Raw genomic sequence first — 27,807 nt, 5'->3', positions numbered from 1 at the left:
TAAAGTATTCAAGACAATTACTAGGCTAAGCAACATTGTTTTTTGTAAGAGAAAGTGTCACATGCAACAAAGTGGCAAAAACAGAAAGGAGTGAGCTGTGGTTAAGTGTAAATCCTATAGCAATGAAAGTCGTTTGTATTATCCTTACTTCTTTGAATAAATTCAGATGACAACTCTATTTCATTTCTTCATTCAGTTTGGAGGCCAGATGGCATTAGAATCATTTACTTCACCTTGTTGTGCTTAATTACTACAATCAACACACTATTTTCCAAATTAATCATAACAAAGTAATTTCATTAGTAACACAGCAGGCTGTTGAATTATTAGCATCATAACAGTTTGCAAACAATTAAACTTTATTTGAACCTTAAAAATTTGCAGAGTGGAACATTATTGTAAGATCTAATGGCAATAGAGTACAAAATCAGTACAGAGCAAATAATCAAGCAAAATGCTATATAAAATATGACTCACAATCACCTTTGAAAAAAATTAGCTAACTGTTCATAGAAAAACAAATAAAAGCTAAGCAAACATAATGAGAACATAGCAATTAGCATATTTTCTAACAAGCCATGTTGTTTAAATGCACATTAATGATATTATTATGATCTTGAAGGGAGTATGATATATTGTCAAGGGTATAAAGAAAACTTTCTCCCTGGTAGCATACAAATGATTTCGCCAAATGAATATAAAGTAGTCAGGAGTTGAAAGTAATGATTATTTTTCCTGTCACTTTCATTTTAAATCTTTTGTTTCCTTTCCTATCTCCCACCTATATTCAAGTTAAACAAGAACAAAGGCCGGAGGAGCTCTGGACAGAAGTAACACTTTATATCTGTATTGTCACCATTCACAGAGACTATCCGGCTTGGAACTGTTGGTCATCAGTTGGCAAAGGACTCCCTCTCCTGGCTTAACTGTAAAAGGAGGCAAAAATCTTTTACATGCTTTACATTCTGCTCAAGTTTGGGCCTGAGTGGGGGAGGGGTCGCCCAGCGGTTGGGTATGCAATGAAAAGTTGCTGCCACCTACTGGCCCAGCACTGAAATCTTCACTTAAAGCAGAAGCCTGAAACCTGTATCCATAACCGAAGACTATACGTTCAGGGGAAACCCACAACTGCTTTTTGCTTTTCAATCTCTCAGGCTTTGAAAAAAAAGACCACTAAATTTATCTCCAGTTGTCTCACTTTTGCCAAGATGATTTCAATCGACCCCAATGGCTCTCCATTAGGAAAAGATTAACGAGTATATAAATTAATTTCTGAAAGCTTTAACTTGACAATGTCTAATTTACGTAAACTAGAGTTTACCCACAATCCCGAAAACTAAAAAAATCTATTTCATTACGTTTGAACTCTGATGATCACAGTATTAAGAAGACAATGGTAAAATATAAGTTCTGAAATATTGCTTATAGTTTTCTATAAATAAGGGGGGGTTAAATATTATCAGTATGTTCACAGCTAGAATCTTTATAAAGCAAAGATCTGGAAAGTTCAACAAAGGTAGTACCCACTAATTCAATATTAGGTGAATCTATAATGATCCAATCAGCAGTACATTTATATTTATATATCAAGGCCACACTGATACCCTGTCAGCATTTACAGTCCCTTTGATTTCAAATATACATGAAAAGGTAATGTCATAATTGCACAAAGTTCACTCAGGCAGCACAGCATATTCCTCCAAAGTCAGACTCATACTACCTTTCCACTCACCTCTGGGTGTATGGTCCCACCATGATTTCTAGGCTCTCCTCTCTGAGCCCTTCCTTTTCTTTTCATTGCTCTGAGAAGCACAGAGGAAACTCACCTCTGGAGTGCTACTGTTTTGTGGTGGGACTTTATTTTATTTTATTGTATTTTATTTTGTGGTGGGACTTTAATAGCCAGCAATGATCAGGCAGGATAAGACAGCACTCCATTAGATCTTCTTACTTTGAGAATACACTGAGATTCTTTATGCTGCTGTATGATGCAGAAGGGGCTTTTTTATGAATTTTTTATTTTATTAAATTTAAACAAAACTGTGGTGGAAAATGTTGGCCAGCCCATCACCGAACCGGGCTGTTTGTTACTGATAAAGGGTTTCGCACACACCATGGTTCTGGGCTGCACGTGTGTCCCGGGGGCCAGCATGCTACCATCTGCGATTCTGTCATTCTTTCTTTCCTGTGGCTTTCTTTAACATGAAGTAAAAATCAGTAAAAATTCTTTCATGAAAACATGTCACTGTTGTGTGAAAAATCAGTACTACGATCGATCGTCTACAAAGTTTTAACAAAGCCACATTCTTTAGATAGCATCTACCGAAAGCTTGCATGACATATTCAATTAAAATTTCCATGAAATTATATATTACATTCTAAAATGTAATTGACATGCACTATGAAGAGAAATTACAACTCCTACCGAAAGGAGCAGTGACTGTGAGGTACATATAAAATCGGGCTGAATTCTTCACACAAATCAAATGAGTAAATAAAAACTATATTTACTTCTCTGCAAAACAGCAACAGGTACAACTTTACTGCTTGCCTCTAATTTACATTAATATTCTTTAATTTTATATCAGAGGAGTATTATAATGAATGCATAAAATAACAAAGACAAATGTTCAACAAAACACAAAAAGGTTATGAGCTGCCACTCATGCTCTCAAGATGATTCTAAATCCAAAGCATTTACAGACCAGCAGGAGAATCTTCTTTTTCTGTAGGCAGAAAGGGAAAGCTGCATCTGAATTTTTTTTCTTCAGGTGAAATGTTGATTTTTCCTGCGTAGAAAAAAAAATACACTTGTAGGCAAGGAAAAATGAATATTTACTCAATATTTGGTCAATTCAGCTCCTCAGAAAGGCCAGAAAGAGTGGTATTTTACTCAAGAGGAGAAGGTTTGGGAAAACATCCAGTTATTAGCAAAGGGACTTCCTTTAAATAATCTATTTCCAAAGTAAATTCTATGAGTTATTTTAAAATTTGAACTAGATTTTTTAAAAAAGAAGAAGATGATGTGGGAGCATGATCTTTGTGCTATCAGAAAACTACAAAGACTTTTTAAAAGGCAAAGACTCATAACGCAGAGACCAAGAGAACATATGAGCTATTACAGAATATTGGATTAAAATGTACTTACCCAGGACTCTCAAATATCATACATCTCCATTATGTAGGCTTTCGGCACCAAGCCAATGGCTCCCTTCATTTCTCCTACCCACCAGCCATATCTATTGTATTCCTAATTGAAAACAATATGCAATATTAACCTTTAGACTGGTAGAAGTACAATGTCGTTCATATGCAACTTCTTAGAAATGGTATTTCTTTTTATAAAGTTACAAGAGCTTGAGCTGCAAATTGAAACATTTTAATCTTTTTTTGTTTGTTTCTGGACACTTAAAAATGCTGTTAGGCAAAGATTTAAATTAACATATAAGACAAAGCCTGTTTATTACTCTGTACAGAACACAGAAACAGTCACTTGGGATAAGAACCTAGCAAATGGAACTACATGAGGAAGTCAGCTCCCTAGGCCAATTTCCCTTCTCCCTCCCTCCCTTCTCTCTCTCTCTCTCTCTCTCCCCCCCCCCACCTCTCTCTCTCTCTCTCACACACACACACACACACACACACACAACCTGGGGAGACATCTTTTCTGTGCAAAAACCAGTGCCAGAAGCTACAAGGTTACAGCCAAGATACTTAGGATATGATCTTGGCCTTCAAGAAACTTATCATCTAGCAAGGAAAGAATTATTTTTTCACAATAAACTGACTCCTAGTTAAACTGATATGACTGAAAATTATTTAGAACGCAGAGCTATGCCCCTTAAGAAAAATCTAATATGTGAGTATAGGTATTTTAAACAGATAAATGAGGGACTAAGAAAACACTAATAATATCCAAAAATATTTGCTTTACAAAATAATTTTTAAAGGCTCCTTTTAAAAAGCTTCCAAAGGCACTTATTGTTAAGCTTGCACTAATCAAAAACTGCATTAGATAAAGGATGGGTGGTAGGAATTTGAAGGTGGTGTTAGTTTCAGCCTTACAGTGGAAGATCAATAAGAAATAAAGTATCTCAAGTTATAAAGGCGAAATATTAATCTAGCTGTAAAAAAGAGTGATGGATGAGTCCCTTTTGCATTTACTTTGCAATGTGAGATAAACCTATACCTGCCCTTCTCCCCTTTGCCTCCACTGACAGATGCACCACTGCTTTGGGCATCATGAACACACTGCAACGGGTCTCATATGTCTGCCAGATTGACTAATGTATTTTTATCTCAAATTTATTTATGTTTAGTGAGATACAAACAAAGTAAAATGAATTACAAGTTTCAAGAATAATATCTTCCAAAAGCAATACTCTGCAAAAGCACTGTAGGACCCAAATTTAATTTTTCATATAAGATAAATTTTTAAAATCAATCCCCAAAGTAATTCAATAGGTTATGATTTTCCAACATCTGAGTCATAGATAAATGTGCATATGCATATTGAGTTACATGTGGGGAGGGAATGTCCACACTGGCATGGACTTAACATCTGTATTGATTAGTATATGCTATTGACCATCAGAAAGGAAAATCATACAATTCCTCAGTACAAATGTAGCAATGTTAGCACGTGTGTATTGATATGTAGCCTATCAATAGAGAGAATACCAGGTTAAAAATCTATATGTGCTTTTTAAACAGTGGGTTGTACCAGAATCAGGTTTATTGGAAGAATAAGGTGGAAGGAAAGGGGGCGGGGGTGGTCAGGCTAACCCTACACTTCCTATTCTAATGAGGGCACAGTTCTGGCTCATGAGGCACAGGACTCAAGGTTTTAAGTTTAAACGTTCAATGTTAGAGTGAATTTTTTTGTGGATAAAACTATCTACGTGATGAAAATAGTCTGATGTCTGAACTCAGTGATGGTGACTATAATCTATGTAGGATCTATTTATCAGAAGAAAACACCAACTTACTCAAAGCTATGATTAGCAACCATTATATCTTAATAGGTACTTAATAAAACTGCCCTTTTCAATTTTTAAGGCAATGAATACAATTAGGGCCTAATGCTTCACAAAACAAATGTATTTAACCTTCCCGAGGCAAAAGGCCTACATTGTAAGATTTCAAAATGGATGGTTACCAGGGTAAGTCTGAATATGAAAGCTCTTAGCCAATGCCAATCTAACATTTTTTTAAAAAGTGATTATTTGTAAAGAGTAAAGGAGCTGCCCCCACTCCCAACAGGCAGACAGAACATACTCAGTGTGAGGGCATATGAAGACCCAAATCTGCTTTCCAAGAACAGCCCTCAATCTGGGGCTCAAGGTTAAATGCAAGTGACAAACAAGAATGCTCACATCACTTTATAATATTCCACTTTGGTTATAATCTGTACTCTCAAGGAAGGGCATATTATTGTTCTCAAAAAGCTCACTGACATCCAAATTTAAGAAACTGATTTCCAAAGAATCATTTCACCAAAGGACCAATGACATACTTCACACTTGAGATAATTCTGCCTGACGGTCACTGGTAAGACTTATTAAACAGAAAGGACAGTTGGAAACAGGAGGGAGGAGCTTATTCAGCTGCAAACACATCCCTTAAAAGTAACATTCTAGGAAAACATAAAAGTTTCAGACTAAAATAATCTTAAATGCTTCACTTAATTTAAAATAACTCAAGAGCACAGGAAATTTGCTCATAAAAATACTCTAAAATATCACAAGTTTAAATCAGAAAAGGGTAAAAAATCAGAATGTTTAATACTTTACATTTGTAAAGAATTCCATCGAATCCTCCTGTGTGGAATTAAGAGGTAAGATAAAATACAGTGAGGTAAAAATCTAGGAGGCAAATTTATGGATTTACACTGTGGCCATTAGGGTATGTCGACAAGATTGCAAACACAGAAGCTTTTACTTTTATCATTACCATCCTCTGTATGAGCCTCCTGAGCAACATGAATCCCAATTAAACCATTTGCAGCCTATAAATTGGAATGAAGATGCTTCTTGGAGTACGGTATTCTAAACTTGAGCCTCAAGATTCAATACCATAAAAGCTTTCCCTTTGAAGACGAGAATCGGCCTCTTTGCCTTCCCTGTTTGCCGTGCCCAAATAAATGTGACTGCAAATGACACAGTACTTACGGTGGGAAATAATGCAATCCATACAGTGTTACCTTACCGTCCACATACTAATTATAGTATTGTTCTAAAAGTCACAGGTGGGTCATTAAAAAAAAAAAAAAAGATAAACAGTCCTCAAGCCTTATCTTGTTATTAAACAAAAAAACAAAGAGACAAAACCATACCGGGCTGCCATCTAAATCTCTGAAAGGTTAGGAAGCATCATGTCATCTTTATGGCACACGAGATCTCAGGTACAAGAAGGTCTGCCATCTGGTATCCTTCACCCTACTCGGCTCTTAACATCAACTAAAACGCTAACACAGGCAAGTGACTGTGCTTCGGGAGGACTGATAAAATAATGAAGAGTCCTTTAATCTACAGGAAACCATTCCAGTCAATTTATAAGAAATATTGCATCCCTTTGTAGGACGTGTAATTATTTTCTATTAATCATGTGCTATAAAGCTACATTATGCGGTTATTCTGTTATCACTAGAAAGAGGCCTGCAGTCAGCTTCTGACAATGTTAGGTAATTACTAACACAAAGCTTCTTTCTCCTCCCGTAGTAATGCTATCAAGATCCAGAGGTATAGTGATGCTTACTGTATAAAAATAGTACTCAAAAGAAATTCAATATCTGCAAAATGGATGGCTTCCAGGCAAATGTAATGTGGCAGTCAAAGAAGCCAAAAAAAAAAAAAAAAGCCAAACTTGCCCAATAATCCAAGAAAATAATCGTAAAGTGGTGCGGCACCGTTGTGCTCTAACTCCTCTGTTTTCAATTTTCCTGCCATTAAAATAGTTTTTATTTGTTTTATTTTGTAGTAAAATTTTCGGCCTCAGCTAATAGTTACTAGGCAATAAATGCAAGCGATTATGTAATCGGGGCAGGGAGAAAGGATTAGTCCTGATCATGTGAAACCAGCATGACAGTAAACATATGTCCATGTTTCCTCATTCACTAAATCTTTGCTCTCTGCCAGTCTAAGGCCCCGACATTCACAGGAATCCTTCCTCAGCACTATGATTCTCGTTTCTCAAGTGTGTTACTCCACTTTCCGCAAACTGTGGGTAAAAGAATGTTACCTTAAGAGAAACTTGAAACACTTTAAAAGATTTCCTGATACGTACTACCCCTTCCAGAAACTAGTTACCAACCTGTCTGAATGCAACAGGTGTTAGAAAGGTGGAAAGACTACCTGTCCTTTCTCCAAACATGTATCCGTGCTTTGAAACATACTACCCTTCTGCAGAAATGAAGTTAATTTTATTCACAAAATATAAAATGCACTGAGTTTCATAACCAGTGGACTTTACCATTGTTTTCCAAGTATTCACTGTGATAGTCTCAATTTTTCATAAACATTGTGGTAGTATGAAAACTAGATACCTATTTAAAACACAGAAATCCTTTCTTCAAGCCTGCCTCTGCAATCTCTTCCTTTTTACTATCTCCAACTAGAAACTTTCTAAGATTCCTTTCATTTCTCATACTGTCATTTCATCCCTGAAAATGCATAACAGCAACCTGACAACCCCAGTGTTTTACTATTATTATCTACATATTAACTCCTTGAATCTTCATCTCCTGAGCTGATAAATGAGAAAATCGACACTAACCCTCTCTAAGGTCCTCCATGATGTCTGAACACACCCTCCATGAACCTGCTTTAAGACACTGAGTCTCTTAGCGGCTTATGGAAATCAACCTCATTACTTTATAATTCACTGTGCAGGTGTGACTTTGAGTTACGCTAATTCGAAGAATTACTATTTTTTTCCTCTCTGTACTGTGCGCTCCATTTTGCAAGCAAGAGAGACAAAGGACAAGCAAGGAAGCTGATAGTAAGAATTCAGTTATTATAACAAATTTCAGTTTATATTCCAGAGTCAAGACACATTTAACTCAAGTTTCTACACAGTCCACATTTACAATACCGCACAGCAAAAACTGCTATTCGGTCTGATGATTCAGACTGCTATTCAGACTGATGGTAGGCAAAGAAAAGATCGAATCATATTCAGTAGAAAGTGGCCTTGGTACTTGTTGTATTTCACTGACCAGTAGGAGACTCCGTTAACTGTTCTCAGGCTCACCCACCTGTCTATTCCAACTGTCGCCACTCTGCTCCAGCCCTTCATCGCCTCACCCCGGGTTACTGCATCATCAACTTGGCCTCACTGTTCTTCCCAGAAACAAACCGTGTCCATCGCAAGCATGACTCAGGCACTTACCCCAGCTCCCCAGTACAGTAACTGCAAACTCCTCTGCTCGGATCTCTCCCCCCCTTGCTAGCAACGTTCTCTCACTGCTCTGGTCCACACGGTCCAATCTTCCAAGCTACACTTGTTCCCACCTCTGCACATGGTGCCTTCCTCCCCAGGGAATGGCTCCCCTCCCTCACCCAAACCCTAACCAGCAACTATGACCTGACTCAAGTTCCCCAGCTGTCACACATTGGCCTCCAAATTATTTAATCTGCACTTACATCTCTCATTTCAAGCTGAGCATTTATTCCTCAGTGGATTTTACGTACGTTAGTTTTGTCCCTTCAATGAAAATACAGTACAAACGCACTGAGATTACACTTGATCTGTATGCCCCACACAGCAGATGGGTAAAAGGTGTTCAGTAAATGGACTGGGTGAGGAAGCATACTCTGTCTTTATTTTGGATGATGCACCAGTTGACAATCCTAAATATTTTCTTAAGAAGTGTAATTTCCAAAAGGTGTATCTTTTCTTTTGTGTCTATTAGACATATGTGAAGAATTTTAGCAATGACCAAACAAAGTTTGTTCTGAAGTGTGTTTAGCTTCACAGTCTGAAGTATGTTGCTCCTACTGGGGGCAGGCTGCTGCCCACCATGTCTCCTAATGCACTACATAGGACACCTTGTCTGAAGAGTTCAAATCCCCACCTGCAGAAAGAAAGGTATCAGTCCCCGGCACAACTGGGACCAGATAATTCCAGTTCTTTGAAGAACTGAATTCAGGTGAATTTACTGTATGTACCGAAGAGGTGAAGACCGAACCTTGTAAACGTGGAAACGGTGGCAGGTGTAAAGGAAAATCTACTGGGTTTTCAGCTCCTCATTGTTCTTGTGATTATTTTCCCAGAAGTTCCAGAGTCTTTTTTTTTTTTTTTAAGATTTTATTTATTTATTTGACAGGAAGAGAGATGGCGAGAGTGGGAACACAAGCAGGGGGAGAGAGAGAGGGAGAGGGAGAAACAGGCTTCCCGCTGAGCAGGGAGCCTGATGCGGGGCTCGATCCCAGGACCCTGGGATCATGACCTGAGCCGAAGGCAGACGCTTAATGGACCGAGCCACCCAAGCGCCCCTGGAAGTTCGAGAGTCTTATATCAGATCTGTCACTAACTAGATATGCAACCTTGGGCAATTCCAAGTTCTTTAGGGATGATTTTTTGGGGTTTATACTTTCAGCACTCTTTGAGACTCCACAATAATCCACTTACATATTTAACATAAATCAGTAAGTCTCATTATTATGCATTTGGACTCTTACCCTTTTTGTAGTTGGCTGCTGAGAAGCTCAGGGCTGAGCTGGAAGTTCAAGTGCCCAAACTCTAGTCTTTTAAGGTCTCCACAGGGATAGTCTTTTTCTCCTTGCATTTTTTATTTATTTTCCCCAATTACATTGAGCCTTGAGATTTCCTCACCTATAAAGCAAAGGGTGAGCACTAAGGTTCCCCTAACTCTATGACTCCATCATTCTAAGTTCTTTTAAGCGTTAAGGATTATTTCCCATTTTTACCTGTATTTTCACAAACACATATTAACATATATCTGCTATGATATTAGGTATTGGGGATCCAACAATACTAAAGACACAGGGTCTACCTCAAAGAGTTCAGGGTCGAGAGAGAGAAATCGATATTCCTAGTCCCCATGTAGGCATAGCAAAGCAGAAAGAGTGAAAGCTCTAGGGTCAGATCTGCTCTGATTCCAGAAGAAGGTTCTTTCTAGTTGGTATCCTCAGGTGATTTACATAATAACCTTGCTGAGCATCAATTTTCTCATCTGGAAAATTGTCACACCAGAGAGTTCATAGGGTTATCTTACGATCAGATGAGTGAAAGCATATCAAGTGCCTAGAAAAGGACACTGCAGGTATGCAACAAACCCTTTTTCATTTCCTCCCTCTCTCTTCCCACTAATTGTATAGCAAAATACCAGGGCAACAAAAAGTGTATGTTGGTCTGCACTGTAAGGCAATCGTATTATTACGAGCAGTTCTCCACCCTGCTCTTCCAAAGGGAATCTGGCCTTTAAAGGGACGAGGAGGGAGACATCTCAAAGGAGTAAATGCTGCTATACATACATTAAGGGGGTTCCTGAGTTTTTGGGGTGGGGGACAGAAGGGCATAAGAGATCATGGACTTTTCAATTTCAGATTAAAAAAAAAAATTATGAACATCGTGCTGTCTTTTGAGTTGTTTTGTTCTGCTTCTGGCTTATTCCATGCAGAATGAAACCACACAGGCTTGCAGCCTGTAGCCGCCCCTCACTGCCACTTCCATTCCGCCTGCATCTCTGACACCACCTTCTGGCTTATCCTTGACCTCTCGAGCCACTGCAGGGGCTGAGCCTTCCAGCCTGCTTCCCAGAATCACCTTCCCCTTTCAGCTGTCAACATTTTCCTGAAATGCTCGTTCCATTTCATGTAAGAGAAAAGAGGGAAGTACTGGGATGCGTTCGTGCATAGATAACAGGAGGAGCCCCATGGCTGGACCAGAACATCTTCTTGGGGGGGGGGGGTGCCGAGCAGTAGGTCTGCCTGGCTCATGCCTCCCTGTACCCACGACATTCCCACACTGACAGCATGGAAACGAAATGCCGTCAGAGCCACACAAATGCAGTCACAAGCACGGAAAACTCCTTCCGCCTTCCCCGAAGGCTGGAAGATAGAGTAACGTTGCGGGCCCTAGCTTAGCATCCACGTACGTCCTATACTGAGATGTCCTAGTTGCTACTCAGCAGTTGGTCATGCTATTTGTGACACGCTGGGTCAGATGGTCGCAAAGGAAAACCCAGGAGACCTGAACAGTCACTCGGCCAGCAGAGCTCGGCAGGATTTTCATTTTACTTTCCTTCTCTGGTAGGTGTGAAGCCAGAAAAGCCCGAGGAACGGAATCTGTCCTTTTCACAATGAGAAACAAATGGTCAGTGGCAGTCACAATTCACCAATCGCTGAAAAAAGTCACAAACAGATATAAAGAGAGGTGATGCTTGAACCTCCAGCCAACACACACTAAAAAAAAAAAAAAAAATGCCCCTTTACTGCACATTAGTGAATACCGTCACCCTACATTTCCTGTTTTTTACTTAATAAGAAATCTCTCAAAAAGCTGCAGTGCTTGATTCACACGTGTCCTAGACTAGATAAAATACTCCAGGATTCTTAACTCTCTTGTTTTGCTGCTACTACCAGACAAAGTAGCGTGCTTCTTTCTTGCTGAAGCACAGCTCCCCTGTCATTAAGTCTCTAAAAATAATTCACTGCTTTAAAAGTAAGAATAGGAATGCGGTTTGCAATTTACCGACGAGTACAGGTTGAAAGATAAACTAATAAAGGATGTAAATCCAGAACAGCAAGTAAAATGACATAACCAAAGAGGTATGCAGGGCGATGGAATATGCCTATAGCTATTTAACCTGGATCCTGCTATTAAAATTCTAAAGTTTCATAAACATGCTTCTATGAAAATACTATTAACTAGGATATTATGTCCATGTTTAAGGTGGTAATAAAAGTGAAATGTAACCTAGTAATGGAATTTGACACAATTTTAAACAACCTGATTCCTTTAAAAAAAAAAAAAAGAAAAGACATTTTTACTTCAAATATGATTTTCCCCCATCAGATGAATCAGAAATCAGGCCGTGTGTTTTAGAATTAATTCACTAACAACACAGCTCTCATTAAAATTACAAATTCCACTTTCATCCGTTCCTGTAAATGTGCCCCATTGTTCTAGGGGAGAAAAAAAATTTCCTAAATCTCCGCTAAACTACCCAAGTACATAACGCGTTTTAATACATAAAAAACAGCAGTGAGCCTATGTGAAAGGAACTATATGCAAAAAGTTACTGGCTCTCCTTTTTAGGTAAGCAGTACTTAAATTTATTATTAGTGAGCTTCGAAGGTTAAAACTTAGAAAATGCCAGACACTTTGAAAGAGAGGCTAGCTCAGCCAGGGGTCACATGACAGCTGCTAATTGCAAAATGTTACAAAGGGAAGGAGGCAGGGCAGGTTATCTGCTTACTCTTCTTTATTGCAACATTGGATTTTCACTAAAAAAAATTTTTTTAAAGGCTAAGATTTGTATAACTCTCAAAAGAGGCGGGAAATAAATAAGTCATCCCCAGGCTGACTGAGTACAGCTGACACCCCATCAGGACTTCCTTGCAAAAACAGAGAAAGAGGACTGAATTTTAAAACCAAACTGTATTTCGGGGCACCTGGGTGGCTCAGTTGGTTAAGTGTCTGCCTTCAGCTCAGGTCATGATCCCGGGGTCCTGGGATAGAGCCCCGCGTTGGGCTTCCTGCTCCGTGGAGAGCCTGCTTCTCCCTCTCCCTCTGCCTGCCTCTCTGCCTACTTGTGCTCTCTCTCTATCTGTCAAATAAATAAATACAATCTTTAAAAAAAAAAACAAACCAAACTATATTTCTATAGTGAATTTTAATGAAGACAGCCCAATCATCAAACTAGTTCAATCTTTTTCTGTCATTTCACTTACAAAATTAAGACCCTCTTTATTATAATGCACACCATTTTTAGTCCTTGATTTATCTAAATTTTGTTTATATTTAAGTGCATTTTTCTTAAACTATCTTCTGTTGCCTTTTTTAAGAGTATCTTCAGCAATGACAACCTTCTAGAAGGTAAGTTAGATCAGTGGTAATTAAATATTGCAAAATATAGCGCAGTTAATTTTGAAAAGCAAGTTGTATTTCTTTTTTTTTTTTTAAGATTTATTTATTTGAGAAAGAGAGTGAATACATGGGGAGGGGCAGAAGGAGAGGGAGAGAGAAACTTTAGCAGACTCTGAGCTGAGCGCAGAGCCAGTCTCGGGCCTGATCCCACAACCCCAAGATCATGACTTGAGCCAAAAACAAGAGTTAGACACTCAACCGACTGTGCCACCCAGGTGCCCCAGTCATATTTCTTTAAAATCTTCTAAATGGCATTATTTATTAGAAAAGTTGTGACATTAATTTCTCTACAAAGTACACATTTTTTACGCCTCTACAAATATTGTATTAAGACTCCTTTAAAATGTATTCTTCTTTATGTATACAATGTTTACATTTAATTCAGAATGATGAAAAAACTTACGATTAATGCTAATACTTTATTGACATGAGCTAGGAAAGTAATAATCCATAGCTAGATTTAAAGTTGAATTTATGACATCATTTTGATTGTGCACATTAGCTGTAATTACCTGCACCACTCATTCTGAGCCACTAGATGGTGTAAAAAATAAATTAAAATGGTAAAATTTCATTCTATCACCATAAAACCTAATGTAACTCTGAGAAAGATGAAACAGATTTCTAGACTTATAACAATGTTAGCGGTTTCTATACTAATTGTACTTTAAAAAAAAATCTGTCTCTCTCCCTTGATCTAGAAACAAGTCCTTTTGAGCAATTTTTCACTCTTCTAAGGACCTTGAGTCCTGAATTTACAGTAGTATTAAATATTCAAATTGCTGTCATTCACATATTAAATGAATTTATGATATTAATTTATGGTCTATTTTGGCCAAAGTTTTGATAAAAACTGGGAGACTAAGCCTATAAAAAAATTATTACAGTCTCCAGAGATTCTTATCTGAAACTATCCCCCCAAAATTGCGGAAGCAAGAATCTTCACAAACATATACTGACTCCCAAATCAACCTGAAAACCAATAGCCAAGATATCGAATAATGGCCCAGAATTTGTCCACATCCCATCAAGGGAGAGCTAAGTGTCCTTTCTTTTTACCCTCACCAAGATGTACCTGGTTGATTCTACCAGGCCCACCGCTGGATGAATACTGGTATTAAATCACTCAGCCAACAGTGATAAGGTCCTGGCTAACAATGTCTTGTCTCCTCTTTAAAAAACCAATATGAGCTCCAGATACAGTCATCATTTCCAGGAGGCCCCTCATGAAATGATGCTACCTGTGGAACTTCAAGCCTTGTGAAGGGCTGATTGAGGAATTATTTTTGGTACGCAGTATGCAAATAATAGCATTTAGACATTTTAGATAGCACTATACTCTTCCTTTGAGCTGGACCACCACTACCCTCAGCTCTATGATAAAGCTTCACACCTAAAATTACAATCTCCACAAAACAGATCTGGGAACAGAAATTACCTACACTGGGATCCTAGAAGTGTGATATATACCTAGGATTGTTCTTTTAACTTTATAATAATAGAAAACAATTTTCTGAGGCAATGGGAACTCTACTTGTCTGACAGCGTGTCCTAGAGGTTGGTATTCTGAGCTTTTCAGCAACACAGACACCTTGATTCACAAAGAAGGCTTTAAGAACAGACCCACGCTGAAAATAAGTTTCACATTCTACCATAATAATATTAAGACTATAAGCCATTTATCCATGTAGTTTGGGATTCCAAGTGGAAGCTAATCAACCTTTTAATTTTATACACAATTGCAGCTAAGTTGGTGAAAGTAACTGTGAGCTGAGTAGATTTGAGGAATAATTCCAAGAAACTATCTTGAATGGAAATAAATCAGTTTGGTTTCTATATTAAGTAATTCACTCAAAAAAAAAAGTGTTGTCCTGGGGGCGCCTGGGTGGCTTAGTCAGTTAAACGTCTGCCTTCGGCTCAGGTCATAATCCCGGGGTCCTGGGATGGAGCCCTGCATCGGGCTCCCTGCTCAGCGGGGAATCTGCTTCTTCCTCTCCCTCTGCCACTCCTCACTGCTTGTGCTCACTCATGTGCTCTCTCTCCCTCTCTCAAAAATAAATAAATAAAATCTTTTTGTTAAAAAAGTGTTGCCTTAACTCAGGACAATTAAATGCTCCATAATAGGCTGACTCCAGGAGTTGGCTCCCAGGAACTAAAAGCATCTTTCTTTAAAAAACAAACAAACATACTAAGGAGCAGAGGACAGAGAAAAATAAGTGGGAAGTCTTAGCTCTGGGCACCCCAACTTAGCAATCATCACAGCTGGCAATATTTACTTACTAAATATTTCCTCCCAATAATCTACAAGTGCTTCCACAGTATTCCTCTTGGATTCCTGGTGCTTGGCATGGGCCCTTTGTGCCCCTTGTAGGTACTTTATAACAGTTTCAAATGAGAAGCAAAAGAGAAAAGGAGAAAACCTTGGTCTGGGAGTCAAGATGCCTGGTTAAGTACTGGCTCTGGCCCTTTCTTGACCCAAGTTCCCTTATCTGTAAAACCAAGAATGGGTAGACGATCATCACTCAGATTCCTCATTCAAGTGCTCTATGATCTTCTACGTTAGGATTTTATCCACCAGCCATCTTGTGTTAAGAGTCAATAAGTGACCTTATTTCCAAATTCTCTTCTGCATCTAGCAAGTCATACTATCTTTCTGAAAAGTACAAATTTTTCTCTAATCAAGAAACTACATTAAACTCCTGGACTTATAGAACATCTCCCTACTTATATTTAAATAGTTTTCATACATCATTTGTTTCTAAAATAGCTTCATAATGTAGACTGAGGGAGTTTTTTTCAATCCCCATATCATAGTAGGGAAAGTTAAATATGAAAATTAAGGGAGCTCACACATGTCATCACAATAAGAAACATGACTTTTAGATCTAAGGACAGAAAGATTTTCAATCATCCGGTATATTAAGAGGCAGAGACACTGATTTATATATATATAAGGATGAGTTCGTAGCAACAGTCTCTGCCATTATGTTTACAAATACAACTATGTTAAACTTAAAAAAAATCACCTAAAACTGTCTGAATAGAAAAAGCATTGCTTTTAAATTGTCGGAACACCAATGTATTTACATAAAGATGAAAAACTTCTACTATAAACAGTGTTTCCAGTAGTGAATGGCAGACAAAACCAGAATAAGCACACAGAAGAATAAAAAGGAAGAGGAAAGAAAAACATAATAAATAACCTAATACCTTACAATGTTAACTTTCACATAAGTATATTGTTTCTGGAGAAGGCAGTGTGTGGATGTGAGCCAAAGGCTGAAGTGATAGGTAAACACACTGTTAAGTTGAATCCTGTTATCTGATTGTGTTTAAAATTTGATTATATTTCACTTGACAAAATAATTAATTATTGTGAACTCCCAATTGTTAACAAGGACCTAAAGGAATTCCAATTGGCATTTTTCCCCAGTGTTGTAAACCCAGATGCATAAATATCTAGCTTTGTGTTCACCCTTTACAGTTGTCATCTGGGGTGTCTTCTTACCTTGCTAAGAATGTAAATCACATCACCACGTTTAAATGACAACTCATCAGAAAGAGCTCCTGTGCAGTCCCACAAACCCTGGTAAAAATTCGCATAATCGGTGCTTTTATCTCCTAGGAAGAAGAGAGAGAAAACATGAGTTAGAGCTTTCGTGTAATGGGCCCTTATTTAAGATGAACCAACAGAAATTAAAGGGCCGCCTCAAACCACCAAAACAGGCAAAACAAATTCTGTCCTGATTCAAAGAACATTTGATTACATTTATAGACAAATCCTACTTCTTACAGTAATTTAATGAAGGACTGTTTTCAAAAAGACCTCTTTTGGAATGTCCCTTGTTTTCTTTCTCTCCCTCTCTTGTTTCATCTAAAACCTGTACTTGCAATGTGTTCTCATCAAACCAGCACCTAAAAGTTCCTTCCCACTTATTTTTGATAATGGACCTAAACCCACTCGCAACATGAGTTGAAGGTGAGTTGGTCACACTGCACGATGAGCAATATCCGTGACACGTGATACATGCATTGTGAAATAACCACCTTACAGAATTTCTAAAAATTACCAAAAAAGACAGATGAAGGGAAGAAGAAAATAAGTTAGCATTTGGGATGCTTCATAAACAATAATAAATAATCATGAAGGAGCCAATAGGGCACAGATATAACACAAACTAGGCAACAATTTTTGTTTGTTTAATTCTAAAACCTCAAGCTGGTTAGAGGAAGAAGATAAAGTGGGAATGACATAAAGGGTAATTCCAGCTCTTATCTTTGGGGACTTTTGTACCGAAAGCCTCTCAAAGTTATTTCTAAAATATCTGAGCAACTTTGCAATTGCCAATGCTGAAGCTGCATTTTTCAAGATTTCTGTCAGCCCCAGTTTAGGACATTACGCTCTGAATAAACATGCAACATACACTGGAGTTATCAGCTCATCCTTCTAACAGCATAAGCACAATGGATGTGATGTGCTCAAACTGCCATACAGACCATTAACTGATTGATTATTTAGCGCTCTCCGCTCTGTGATACCACAATAAACCGGGTAATAAATGCTTTGTCACTTATACAATGTGGCTCTCTTGAAACGCAGCACAGAGTTAAATACACTGGATGCTTTTGTTACACTGAGAACTGTTTCCTGTTTTTAATTTCATGATAATTGAGTTTTGATGAGTTAACGCAAGAAGAATGCAAGTAATATCAATAAGATGTCCGTGGATTCACTAATCAGGCAGAACATAGACGTGCTGACAACTTCCATCATTGGAATGTCATCTTTGAATTCTGAGGGGATAACTGTGCAGACGCGTGCTGGATCAGGGTTGTCATCTTAGTTTTGTTACATGGCTCTCAAGCAGCAGGCTCCTTGGCAATGCCAACACAGGCAGGCACGTTAGCGGGGCATCTGAGTACGCACCTGACACCACGCAGTCTGCGATTTACACCAAGTGGTAAAAGTTTATTGCAAGTTCTGAAAATTCTAATATCTGAAACATGTTTTTAAAGCCAAAAAGGAAATCTGAATAATGTGGAGTGTGAAAATGTAGAAAGATGACACTTTTCAATTGTACTTTAAGAAAATAAACAATAACTAGAATGCGCAACCTAGCAAAATCCTCCTAGTAAATTTTCCTCTCCTGTTTTCTAAAAATTCAAAGTGGGGGTAGGGAGGGAGAGAAAAATGGAGAAATGAAAGGAAGGAGGGGGGAGGGAGGGGAAGAGAGAGAGACGGACACCTTCCTGACCTCTCCACTCCAGCATCTGAGCACTCATCACTGCCACCAGCGGGGATGTCTAGGAGCCTAGGAATCCGACCAAGAACTAACAATGCTTGCGGCCGCCCTTCATTACATTTTCCCCGCAAAGCACATATTAAGTAAATTCTATAAATGGACACTAGAGGGCACTCCGGCTGGACAGAGCACGCCAAACGTTGTCAATTTTTTCTTTTGGAAAGAATTACTTAATAATAAAGTGACTGATTTCCTTTAAAAACCACTTATTTAGACAAATAGAGATTTAGAAGTTGAGACATTCTAGTCAGATTAAATCAACTGCTAAATGGGTCAAATGTTGCGCCCCATGCAGTCCGTCAGTGTCAGTTTAAAAGTCAAGGAATTAGAGCACAGAGAGGATGACATCATTTCACATGCAAGGCCCTCCCCCACAGTCACTGGCCAGGAGGTAAAAGGATCTAAATAGCTGGTTTCCCCAGTCAAGGCTCCTGTGTGTTCCCCATGCTGCTTAGCCTGAGGCTTGGTCCAAAAAGGTTAAAGAAACAAAACTTGGGCTAAAACTAGAGAAGTTTTGGCTGAGCGAGAGCCTCCCAGTGCATCCCCAGCTGTCCAGCCTGCTCCTCTTTTTTCAGATTCTCTCGCAACAGTTTTTCATTCAATAGATTTTCAAGAGGTGGGGGAAGAAAGAAGGAAAGAAAAAGTATATGGTGATTTCTACCACATAATCCTTATCACTTTGGGGTCTTTCTTCCCCTCGATGCGCTTGGTGAAACTCCCATTAACACTAATGGGAGTCACAGGAGCACATGAGGGGAAGGAAGACCCCCACCGTGTGCAAGATGCATCTCTCCCTAGATGTGCATCATGAGCATTTCATTAAATCTCACTGCTGTAAAGAGGCAACAGCACTAGCGATTTGGCAATACTGGGGAAAAGATGCATTTTCTACTGTGCTTTCTATAATCTCGATGATGGTGTTACCCAAAGACCAACCTCATTTCTGTGTCCCATATGTGAGCTCTGTTAAAGAATAATAAGTTGTTTATGTCACACGACTATATGTACACACAATTTACCATCCCGTCTATTTCAGAATGCAATACTAGTTACATAAAGCAGAAGAACCACGACTAGGGAGAAAACCTGCCAGTATAGATTTATTAGCCTTACTCTCCTCGGGAAAATAATGTTAAAATTCTGGGTATGAATTCTAGATACAAAAATTGGGAATTATTTTATTCCTTTGAGAGCAGCAAGCTTCTCTGGTTTACTTTTTACAATTTTTTAAATTTAAAAATTTTAAATGTGGCTAACCGTGCTCAAAAAATTACCCATGGATACAGCCTCAGAAGCAGAATGAACTCACAAAAGTTAGCACTGTTCGCCTATACATTGAAAAATAATCCGTGTAAAATATGTTTTTAAAAAACAACACAAAAATGGTATGGGGCATAATGCATAAACCACAGAGAATCATACATTCTGAATACAAATACGTCTGTCATCACTGCATGGACTAATCTTACCACATCATGGTCTATGGTTTCAAAATTACAAAAAAAAAAAGCAAAAAACAAAACCCACCTCATTACATTTCTTGTCCTGGGAGGCGTGAATGGTTAAAAAAGAAGGGAAAGAAAGAAAAAATAGCCATCCTAAATTAGCCAGGCTGTGAAGGATTTAAATGATGTATTTGCTCCTGCTTTTGAAAACATACAAAAACAGATCATTGGGAGTAACAGAACTGTTAGGAAAATATAAGCTAAACACTGGAGATACTTCTGCAAAAACCAAAAGATTTTAAAAATATGATGACAAGGACTGAAACATTCAATAATAAGATAATGGAAAATCTCTGAGTGGTCTTAAAGGTTTAAAAAGTATTTCAGAAAGGTAAGCATATTCTACAGTGTACAAATAAATCAAATGGAATCTTTATTTTGTGTATATATACTAAATACATGTAAGATACGTAAGCTTGAACATGAAAGAACTTATAAGAAATACAAGCTTATGTTTTTGTTTATGTATTTTACATTCATCTGAATTTTTTTCTCTCTTTTTAAGTAAAATCAGTCAATGTGAAAAATATATAACATTCTTGAGTAAGGTTAGAAGTTCACATCATGTGATGCTCAGCAAGATAGTAGTACCCTTGTCAACTCACTGCCCTGCACAGCAAACAAACTTCTAGTGTTACATCTTTGACAGCCTAGAGAGAGCAAAGGTCACTGCGATGCAAAAGCATTAAAACTGTTGCTTGAAAAGAATTTCATGTCACTGAAGATAAGAATTATTGCAGTGCTTTATGGCTATTGCATGGAAAGCTAGATCTACTTACTGCATTCCTTTGAAGAAAAACGGACTTTTTTCTTCCTTCCCTCAAAGGCAAAAATTGGGGAGAGAGTTACTTTAAAAGGATTTTTGAAAAATAGAATTGCTTTAAGCCAAAATACTTCTGTTTCTGGAAGGAATATCTGTATGTGTGTACCTTCTACACCTGCACTGGAATTTAAAAAAAAAACACAAAAACCTCCACGCTTTTGGCAGAAGCTTTACGATACATAATAAAACACGCAAATTACTTGAATTACTATTGGGTGGCATCCTCAGGGTTATGTTCAGCCTTCGCGTTTTATAGCTGCATCTTACAGGACCACGGCACTCACATCGAATGCCTTCGTCCTCACTTCCTTTCTGAAAAAAGCAAACCAAAACCTCGTGCAGCAACCTGCCCCTGCTTTCCTGTCCAGGTCCGGAAATCGGGCCTGTTTCCTTTCCACGTGTCCCGGTAGGAAGGCCTGGGGAAAGCCACTTCCTGAACACACACTTCCTGTCCGCCCAGCCTCTGACAGCTAGCAAGAGTGATGTATGAACGTATCAGAGAAGGGAAGGTGACCCTCAACGCCAGCTCTTTGCAGGACATGGGATGATATGGCAGACCTTGCCCCAGCTGACATGCGGCTGTGAAGAGGTGTAAAAGGCCCGATAAGAAGGCATTCCCCCTCTCTTCTTTCCGTGTAAAATAATTGCTGGTTTATCAAAGCTAACCTCATGCTTGCACTACAGATATGGTTTATCTCCTGCTATTTGGAAATAACAACCCGCAAAAAAAAAGTTGCCCGCATCATGTGATTCTGTACATAGCATGTATAGTTATTTTTCTAGTCTCACTCATAATTAGTACGCAGGGCCATGTGCCAAGTGGAAATGGATAAGGGGAATATCCTTCCTAGCCTTCTAGGCCATCAGTGTCCTTTTCCAATTTTTAAACTGCTGTCACCGGACTCTGGCATTTCTTACACCCAATTCATTTGCTTTCTGTGTTAATCATATGCAATGAAGATATGCATGGCCAACATTTAAACAGGCTGCAGATCAATTAGCGGTCTTAAGTTTATCTGATTTTTATCAAAGAAGACAGAGCTGTGGGTCGATTGTCAGAGCCTGTGTCAAGTTGACCTTTTCAGAGATGTCTACATTGCCAGTCCCCTGGGCCACTTGTTGTCCCCTGTTAGTCTCTGAATGGCAGAAGTCTGTTCTGCTCAAGCACAAAGTATACACAGATGTCTATATTACATTCTTATAGGTTTGACAGCAACTGCATGTTGTATCTATAAACTGTCCTTTAGCAGTGACACTTCCTCAATGATGATAAGCTAATTTATGCAACTAAATCTCCTTTGTGCAGAAATGAAAGCTAATTGAGTCATTACAAAGTAATTCAGGAAGGAATACCTTGTATAAATTGGCTTACTTTATAAATCCTTCTCAAGTGGTTTCCATGCATCCTAAATGGGACTAAGCAGCTTATCAGCCATAAGATATCCAGATCGAACCAGCCAACTTCGGGGAGTTGTGTAAACATCTTTAGAGCCGTAGGAAAGTGACTGAAGGGAAAGTGAACAAAACCAAAAGAAGCTTCCCCAGGAAGCCACCCCAGCCATTACCTGTGGTGGGATGAACACTGTCCTGACTCATCTTCCCTTGTTCCTCCACTTTCGCAGGAACACTGTCCTCTTCCTCTTCTGTAAACAAGCAGAAACGGCACACTGAAGGGTTTCCTCAGAAAGAACAGAACTCACCCCATCTTAGGAGCAAAACTGAAAGTTTAGAACGTATAAATATTCTTTCTCAAAACATTCACATTCCTTTTTCAGTAATTTAAAGCCGAACAAACAAACCTCTAGCTATTTCCAAATAGCAACCCTACCAGTTGGCTTGATAAAATTTAAGATACGTACTAATGCCGCACATACTTTAAGTACTTACAGAAACTCATCTGGAACACTGCTAAGTCCAGACTGGCCCTGAAATCCGGGGAAGGAACACCCAGCACTATATGGACAGACCCACATTACACTGTGGCAGGAGGACCACGGATAAAACCATGGTCCCTAAAACATCGGTGTGGCCAAAGAAAATGTGTGATATAAAATAAAATATAGTTAACCTGTAAATCATTTCTTGTGTATCAGATACTTCATGTGTTCCCACTTGATCTTCACAGGAGAAGACTAGAAGGATCCTCACCTTTCAAGGCAATTCCCCTCAAATTCTACTGAGGATCTACCCTGTGCCATAAGTTATTGCAGATGCTAAGATTTCACAGACCATTTTAAACGCTCCTTTTACAGATGAGTAAATTGAGGCTCAAAAAGGTAGAGAAACGTCCACTGTTTGTGATTCATACTCAGGCTTGTGATCATGAAGTCCGTGTTCTTTATCCTGCAATGTATTCAGGGCCCTATGTTTGTTATTCCCACGCTCTCCTATCACGTTCATTTCCTCCCCCCCACCCCCAGTTATAGGAAGAAATAGGAGAAGATTAAATGAGAAGAGTTTTAAACAGAGTCAATAGACTAGATTTAATTATTTTACATTGAAGAACCATTTATTACATGTCCATTTTCCTCACCTAAGGATTTATACACACTGTGGAAATATTTAAGGCAGGACATAGGAACAAAATGGCATGCCCAAAAAAACAGAGTTCAAAAAGAATACTTTCAAGAAAAATAAAAAATGTTAAAATATGCAAAATATATAAATATAGCCATTATGGCTATTAAATAATTCAACCAATAAATCTTCATTGGATATTAGCTACCTGTAAGAGAGAGGTTCTACCAGGGAGGCAAAGACAGTAGGGAGCTTCTGTCCTCAGGAAGCTGACAGCCTGCAGGGGACAGAAGACAGTATCTAAAGGAAAATGGGATAAGGAGCATAGAACCTGACATAGTTCTATGTCAAAAGGCACAGAAAGGAGCATAGAACCTGACATGGGAGGCACAAGGTTCAGAAGGATGGCAGAGAGGAAACCATGCAAGGGGGAACACCGAGAAGGCTCTGAGGGGTGGAGAAAATCTGAACAGAGAGAGATGGGAAGGAGGAAATTTCTAGACAGAGGGAGAGTCATAAGCAAAAGAAAAAGCACAATAATATCCATTTGGCTAAAGAATGCAGTACTCAAAGGGGAAGAACAGGATGGCAGATAATGCTAGTGGCTTGGGCCAGCTGTTGAAGGGCCATAAACATCCGGCTATGGACTTTTGCCTTTTATTTGGTGGGCAATGAGAGCCCCAGAAGATGTTCGAGCAGAGAAAGGGCAGGACCAAAAACTATGCTTGAGAAATGGTCATCTGATCCCATTGTCCCAGATAGCCTGAAGGAGGGTGTGGGGAGAGAGACCACTCAGAGTCTGGCTAGAGGGGAAGGAAGTCCTGAACTGAAGGGGCAGAGGAAATGGAAAGGAGCCAGTTATAAGAGGGAAAGGAAGTAGAATTGATAAACTTTGTGCCTGCCTGGATGTGGAGGGCTAAGGGAAGAAGAGCAATCGAGAATGACTCAAGTTTTGAGCTTAGTTAACAGCGAAATGAGAACATCATTCCTGAGAAAAGAATAGCCAAGATAAGCTATATTGCTGAGGGAACACAGGAGCTGTGTTTCTGATGTGAGAGATTTATTTATTTATTTATTTTTTAAAGATTTTATTTATTTATTAGAGAGAGAGACAGCGAGAGCAGGAACACAAGCAGGGGGAGTGGGAGAGGGAGAAGCAGGCTCCCTGCTGATCAGGGAGCCCGATGCGGGGCTCGATCCCAGGACCCTGGGATCATGACCTGAGCCGAAGGCAGACGCTTAACGACTGAGCCACCCAGGCGCCCCTGATGTGAGAGATTTAAATTTATTTATTTGAGAGAGAGAGAAAGAGAGAGCGCGCACACATGGGGGGAGGGGCTGAGGGAGAAGGAAAGAGAATCTCGAGCAGACTCCCTGCTGAGCACAAAGCCCAAAGCAGGACTCCACCCCACAACCCTGAGATCGTGACCTGAGCCAAAAACAAGAGTCAGAAGCTTAAGCAACTGTGCCACCCAGCGCCCCTCTGATGTGGGAGACCTAATGTACTGGTGGGGCAACGCAGAGGACATGTCTGGAGGCAACTGGAAAGTTTGGTAGAGAGATCAGGAGTACAGGTGCAAAATTAGAAGTCTCATGCAAAATTTGAAGTGGTGATTAATAAAATTCAACATTTACATCAAGCTTGAGAGTTACTGTACTTCTAAAACAAACATAGAACTGCTTTGAATTTCTGTAACTCAATCCAAACAAAATAATGAAAGCTCCAAAAAAGGGAACAGCTGGAAATATTTGGGACTTTATACATATTAAGTTGACCCTAATGTTGGCAATTTAATATGGTTCGGTCAAATAGTAATTAATACAGGAAGACCTAATAAAAACCTAATACTAAATCCTGTCTTTTTCCTCTTCAACAAGTTATCTCACTTATGCCAAACCGCAAGGACCAGTTATCATGTATGAGTTAATAGGATGTTTTCATACAAATTTTAAAGCTCTTAGGGACATTTATAGTCATTTGGTCCAACCTACTTATTTTACAGATGGTTAATTTTTCTTAAAGGAGGAGAAAACTCTCCTTACTTTTCACACTTTCTCTTTCCCCAGCACTCCCTCTCCTCCGACTGGGTCACAAATCTGACAGTAAGGAGTAAATTCAAAAACCGTGAAGGGTGCTTGCCCTCATGTCAAAAGCCATGACCACAACAATTTAGGGAGCACTAATTTTGGCTCTCAAGAAGACACAATGGGATGTAGACTCACCACCCAAAGTTAGTGTCAAGATAGCACAAAAACTAATTACAGTAATTGAATGGAAAACTCCACTTTTGGCAAAGTAAACAATGAACTTAGAAGAATTTATTACTATGGCTTTATTCTTATTTTATTAAAATTTAAGTGTCTATAATGTACACAATGTATTCTTAAATTACCAGAATAATTACTTAAGTATCAATATTTACTGAGAAGTATCCAAATTGAAATCCATGTGAGATGCTGAACAAGTAGTATTTTAGAGGAGGAATCGCTCCTTAAAGAAACTTCCTTTCTCCATTTCAAACCTATTTTTAGGTCAAAACCCTCTGCATTTCATTCATCAGTTTTTCTTAATAATATTCAAACAACTCATTTTATCTTGGGCTAACAATACAAACAGCTTCCATATAAAAGAAAACAAAATCAAATTTGGGGTGTGTGTGTGTGTGTGTGTGTGTTTTAATCTTAGGGGGAAAAACTCAGACTGAACCTTGAATACAGTCTGGTACAAAGGAGATGTTCAATAAATATGGAGTGAACAAATGGATTCAAAATCATGAAAATAAACCCTACTATGTTCATTTATTAACAGAGAAAAACTCTCCACACCACTCAAAAAATATATGAGGACAAATGAAAATTCTAGGCAATAATCATCTCCACAATATATTAGAAATATACACACATGTTGTTTTATTTAGGTTTATTATTAAACATATTTTATTTTGGTGTTGAGTCACGGTGTCATTATACAATACTAATTAATACCTCAAATAGTCAGTGTTTGTGGACTAATATATTCCATTCAACATTTTAATAACAGTAAACAAAAACAGCTCAGCTATGTGGTAAAATCCATCAAACCACACAGATGGTTATAAGGTTTTCATTATGTGGTTTCCATAGCAATCATATTGCAAATCTGGAAGCTTCTTGCAAATAAGCAGCTTGTATTTACATGCCTCTCAGCTGCAGCACAAAACTCTTCAACATGTGAAGTTATTATTCCAATCACACATTGTTAGAAGAATCATCAGAAGATTTTGTTGATCAGACAAGATGAAAATAACAGTAAACAAACTGCAGAAGATAATTCAAACACAGTCATACATTTACCAAACTAATCAGTATTAGAAATATTCTGGCAGTCGTCAGAAGGTTTTAACATTATACCAGCTCAAAAATAGGGAAGTTCCAGGAACAATCAGATCCCATGGAATCCAAAAGCTGAACTCCACTCTCCCATTTTCAGATGTTTGGTCTTCCTTCTGAGTCGAGCAGAGAAAGAAAGACTAGCAGAGAACTGAGTCTTCCCAAATCTTTTTAGGATGACTACATTTGAGGAAATGCTTATGTGGGAAAAGTCAAGACTTTTTTTTTTTTCTCCCTGCTAGATTAATCAATTTAATTTACAAATTGATCCAGTTCCATAACAGATGGATTATTACCCTAATAAGGATCACAAATCTGTCTAGCTATGCAGTTTTTACAAAATGGCTATTTCTTGCTTACTAATGTTCTTTGTTTAAGGACAAAATAACCCAAAGAGAAAAGTGATAAGCAAATGACACGTACAGCTGACATTGCTTGAAAAAGGCTAAAGACAATTTGTTAGCATCAAAACAGGGGGTGTGACAATTGCGGAGGGGCTGGAAACTGGATCTTATCACATCTTCCAGGGAGAAGAGGACAACATGAGAAAATCTTTCACTCACACACAATGATTACCTTTCTAAGTACCTTCAGAAAACAGCTCTGCTGAATTAACAATGTATTTTAAGAGACATAAAACACAGAATCAAAAGCTGTGCTCTGAAATAAAGATTGAGTGTAGATCTCTACCTGCCCTGACTTCACTGGATTACAAGACTATATGTTTGTCTCACGAAAAAGTTAGTATTTATTGCTTAAATGTTCACGCTGTATGCATTTATATCCATTAGGTAACTAAATCCTCATAACAATTCTATGAGGTAAGAACAGGTACTTTGACCATCATTTTATGGACGCAGAAATGAAACTTACAGAGCTTGAAGAACTTGCCCAGGTCCACACAAGCAATTAGAACAGGGACTGAAACTCCAGCATGGGTGGCTTCTCTCCACCGTCTCTTCAGTTGACAGATGGATTGTTTTCTAAAATTTCATTTGAATACTGGCTGTTTGTGGACTTGGAAAACATTTTCACACAAGTGGGCAAATTCTATTCTACCATTGCATTGTATGCGAAGGACACCTTAAGGTAAGCAATCCTCGCAGTGATGATTTAGAAACAGAATTTCAAGTTGGGAAGCCCCCAACACACATCTCCTTTCTGTCTCCCAGCTCTC

At 38.6% G+C, this 27,807-nt stretch overlaps 1 protein-coding gene across 2 annotated transcripts in view; it reads right to left on the bottom strand.

The window, feature by feature from the left end:
• Positions 1 to 337: 337 nt before the first annotated feature.
• The window catches only part of SKAP2 (src kinase associated phosphoprotein 2), a 165,372-nt gene continuing 137,902 nt past the window's right edge, over positions 338 to 27,807 (bottom strand). For both annotated transcript variants that reach the window (XM_064575138.1, XM_064575139.1), the window contains 4 exons: positions 22,310 to 22,387; positions 16,622 to 16,734; positions 3,149 to 3,250; positions 338 to 2,789 (listed from right to left, as the gene is read on the bottom strand). In XM_064575138.1, the coding sequence (XP_064431208.1) occupies positions 3,158 to 3,250; positions 16,622 to 16,734; positions 22,310 to 22,387 (284 nt within the window). In that variant the 3' untranslated portion in view covers positions 338 to 2,789; positions 3,149 to 3,157. The remainder of the gene's footprint in view (positions 2,790 to 3,148; positions 3,251 to 16,621; positions 16,735 to 22,309; positions 22,388 to 27,807) is intronic.

The sequence above is a fragment of the Mirounga angustirostris genome, unplaced genomic scaffold (genome assembly GCF_029215605.1).
Source record: "Mirounga angustirostris isolate CCGP_5_RB_7025 unplaced genomic scaffold, mMirAng1.0.hap1 SCAF_12, whole genome shotgun sequence".
Taxonomy (NCBI): Eukaryota; Metazoa; Chordata; class Mammalia; order Carnivora; family Phocidae; genus Mirounga; species Mirounga angustirostris.
Note: the sequence above shows the minus strand (reverse complement) of the source record. Positions and strands in the feature narration are given on the sequence as shown.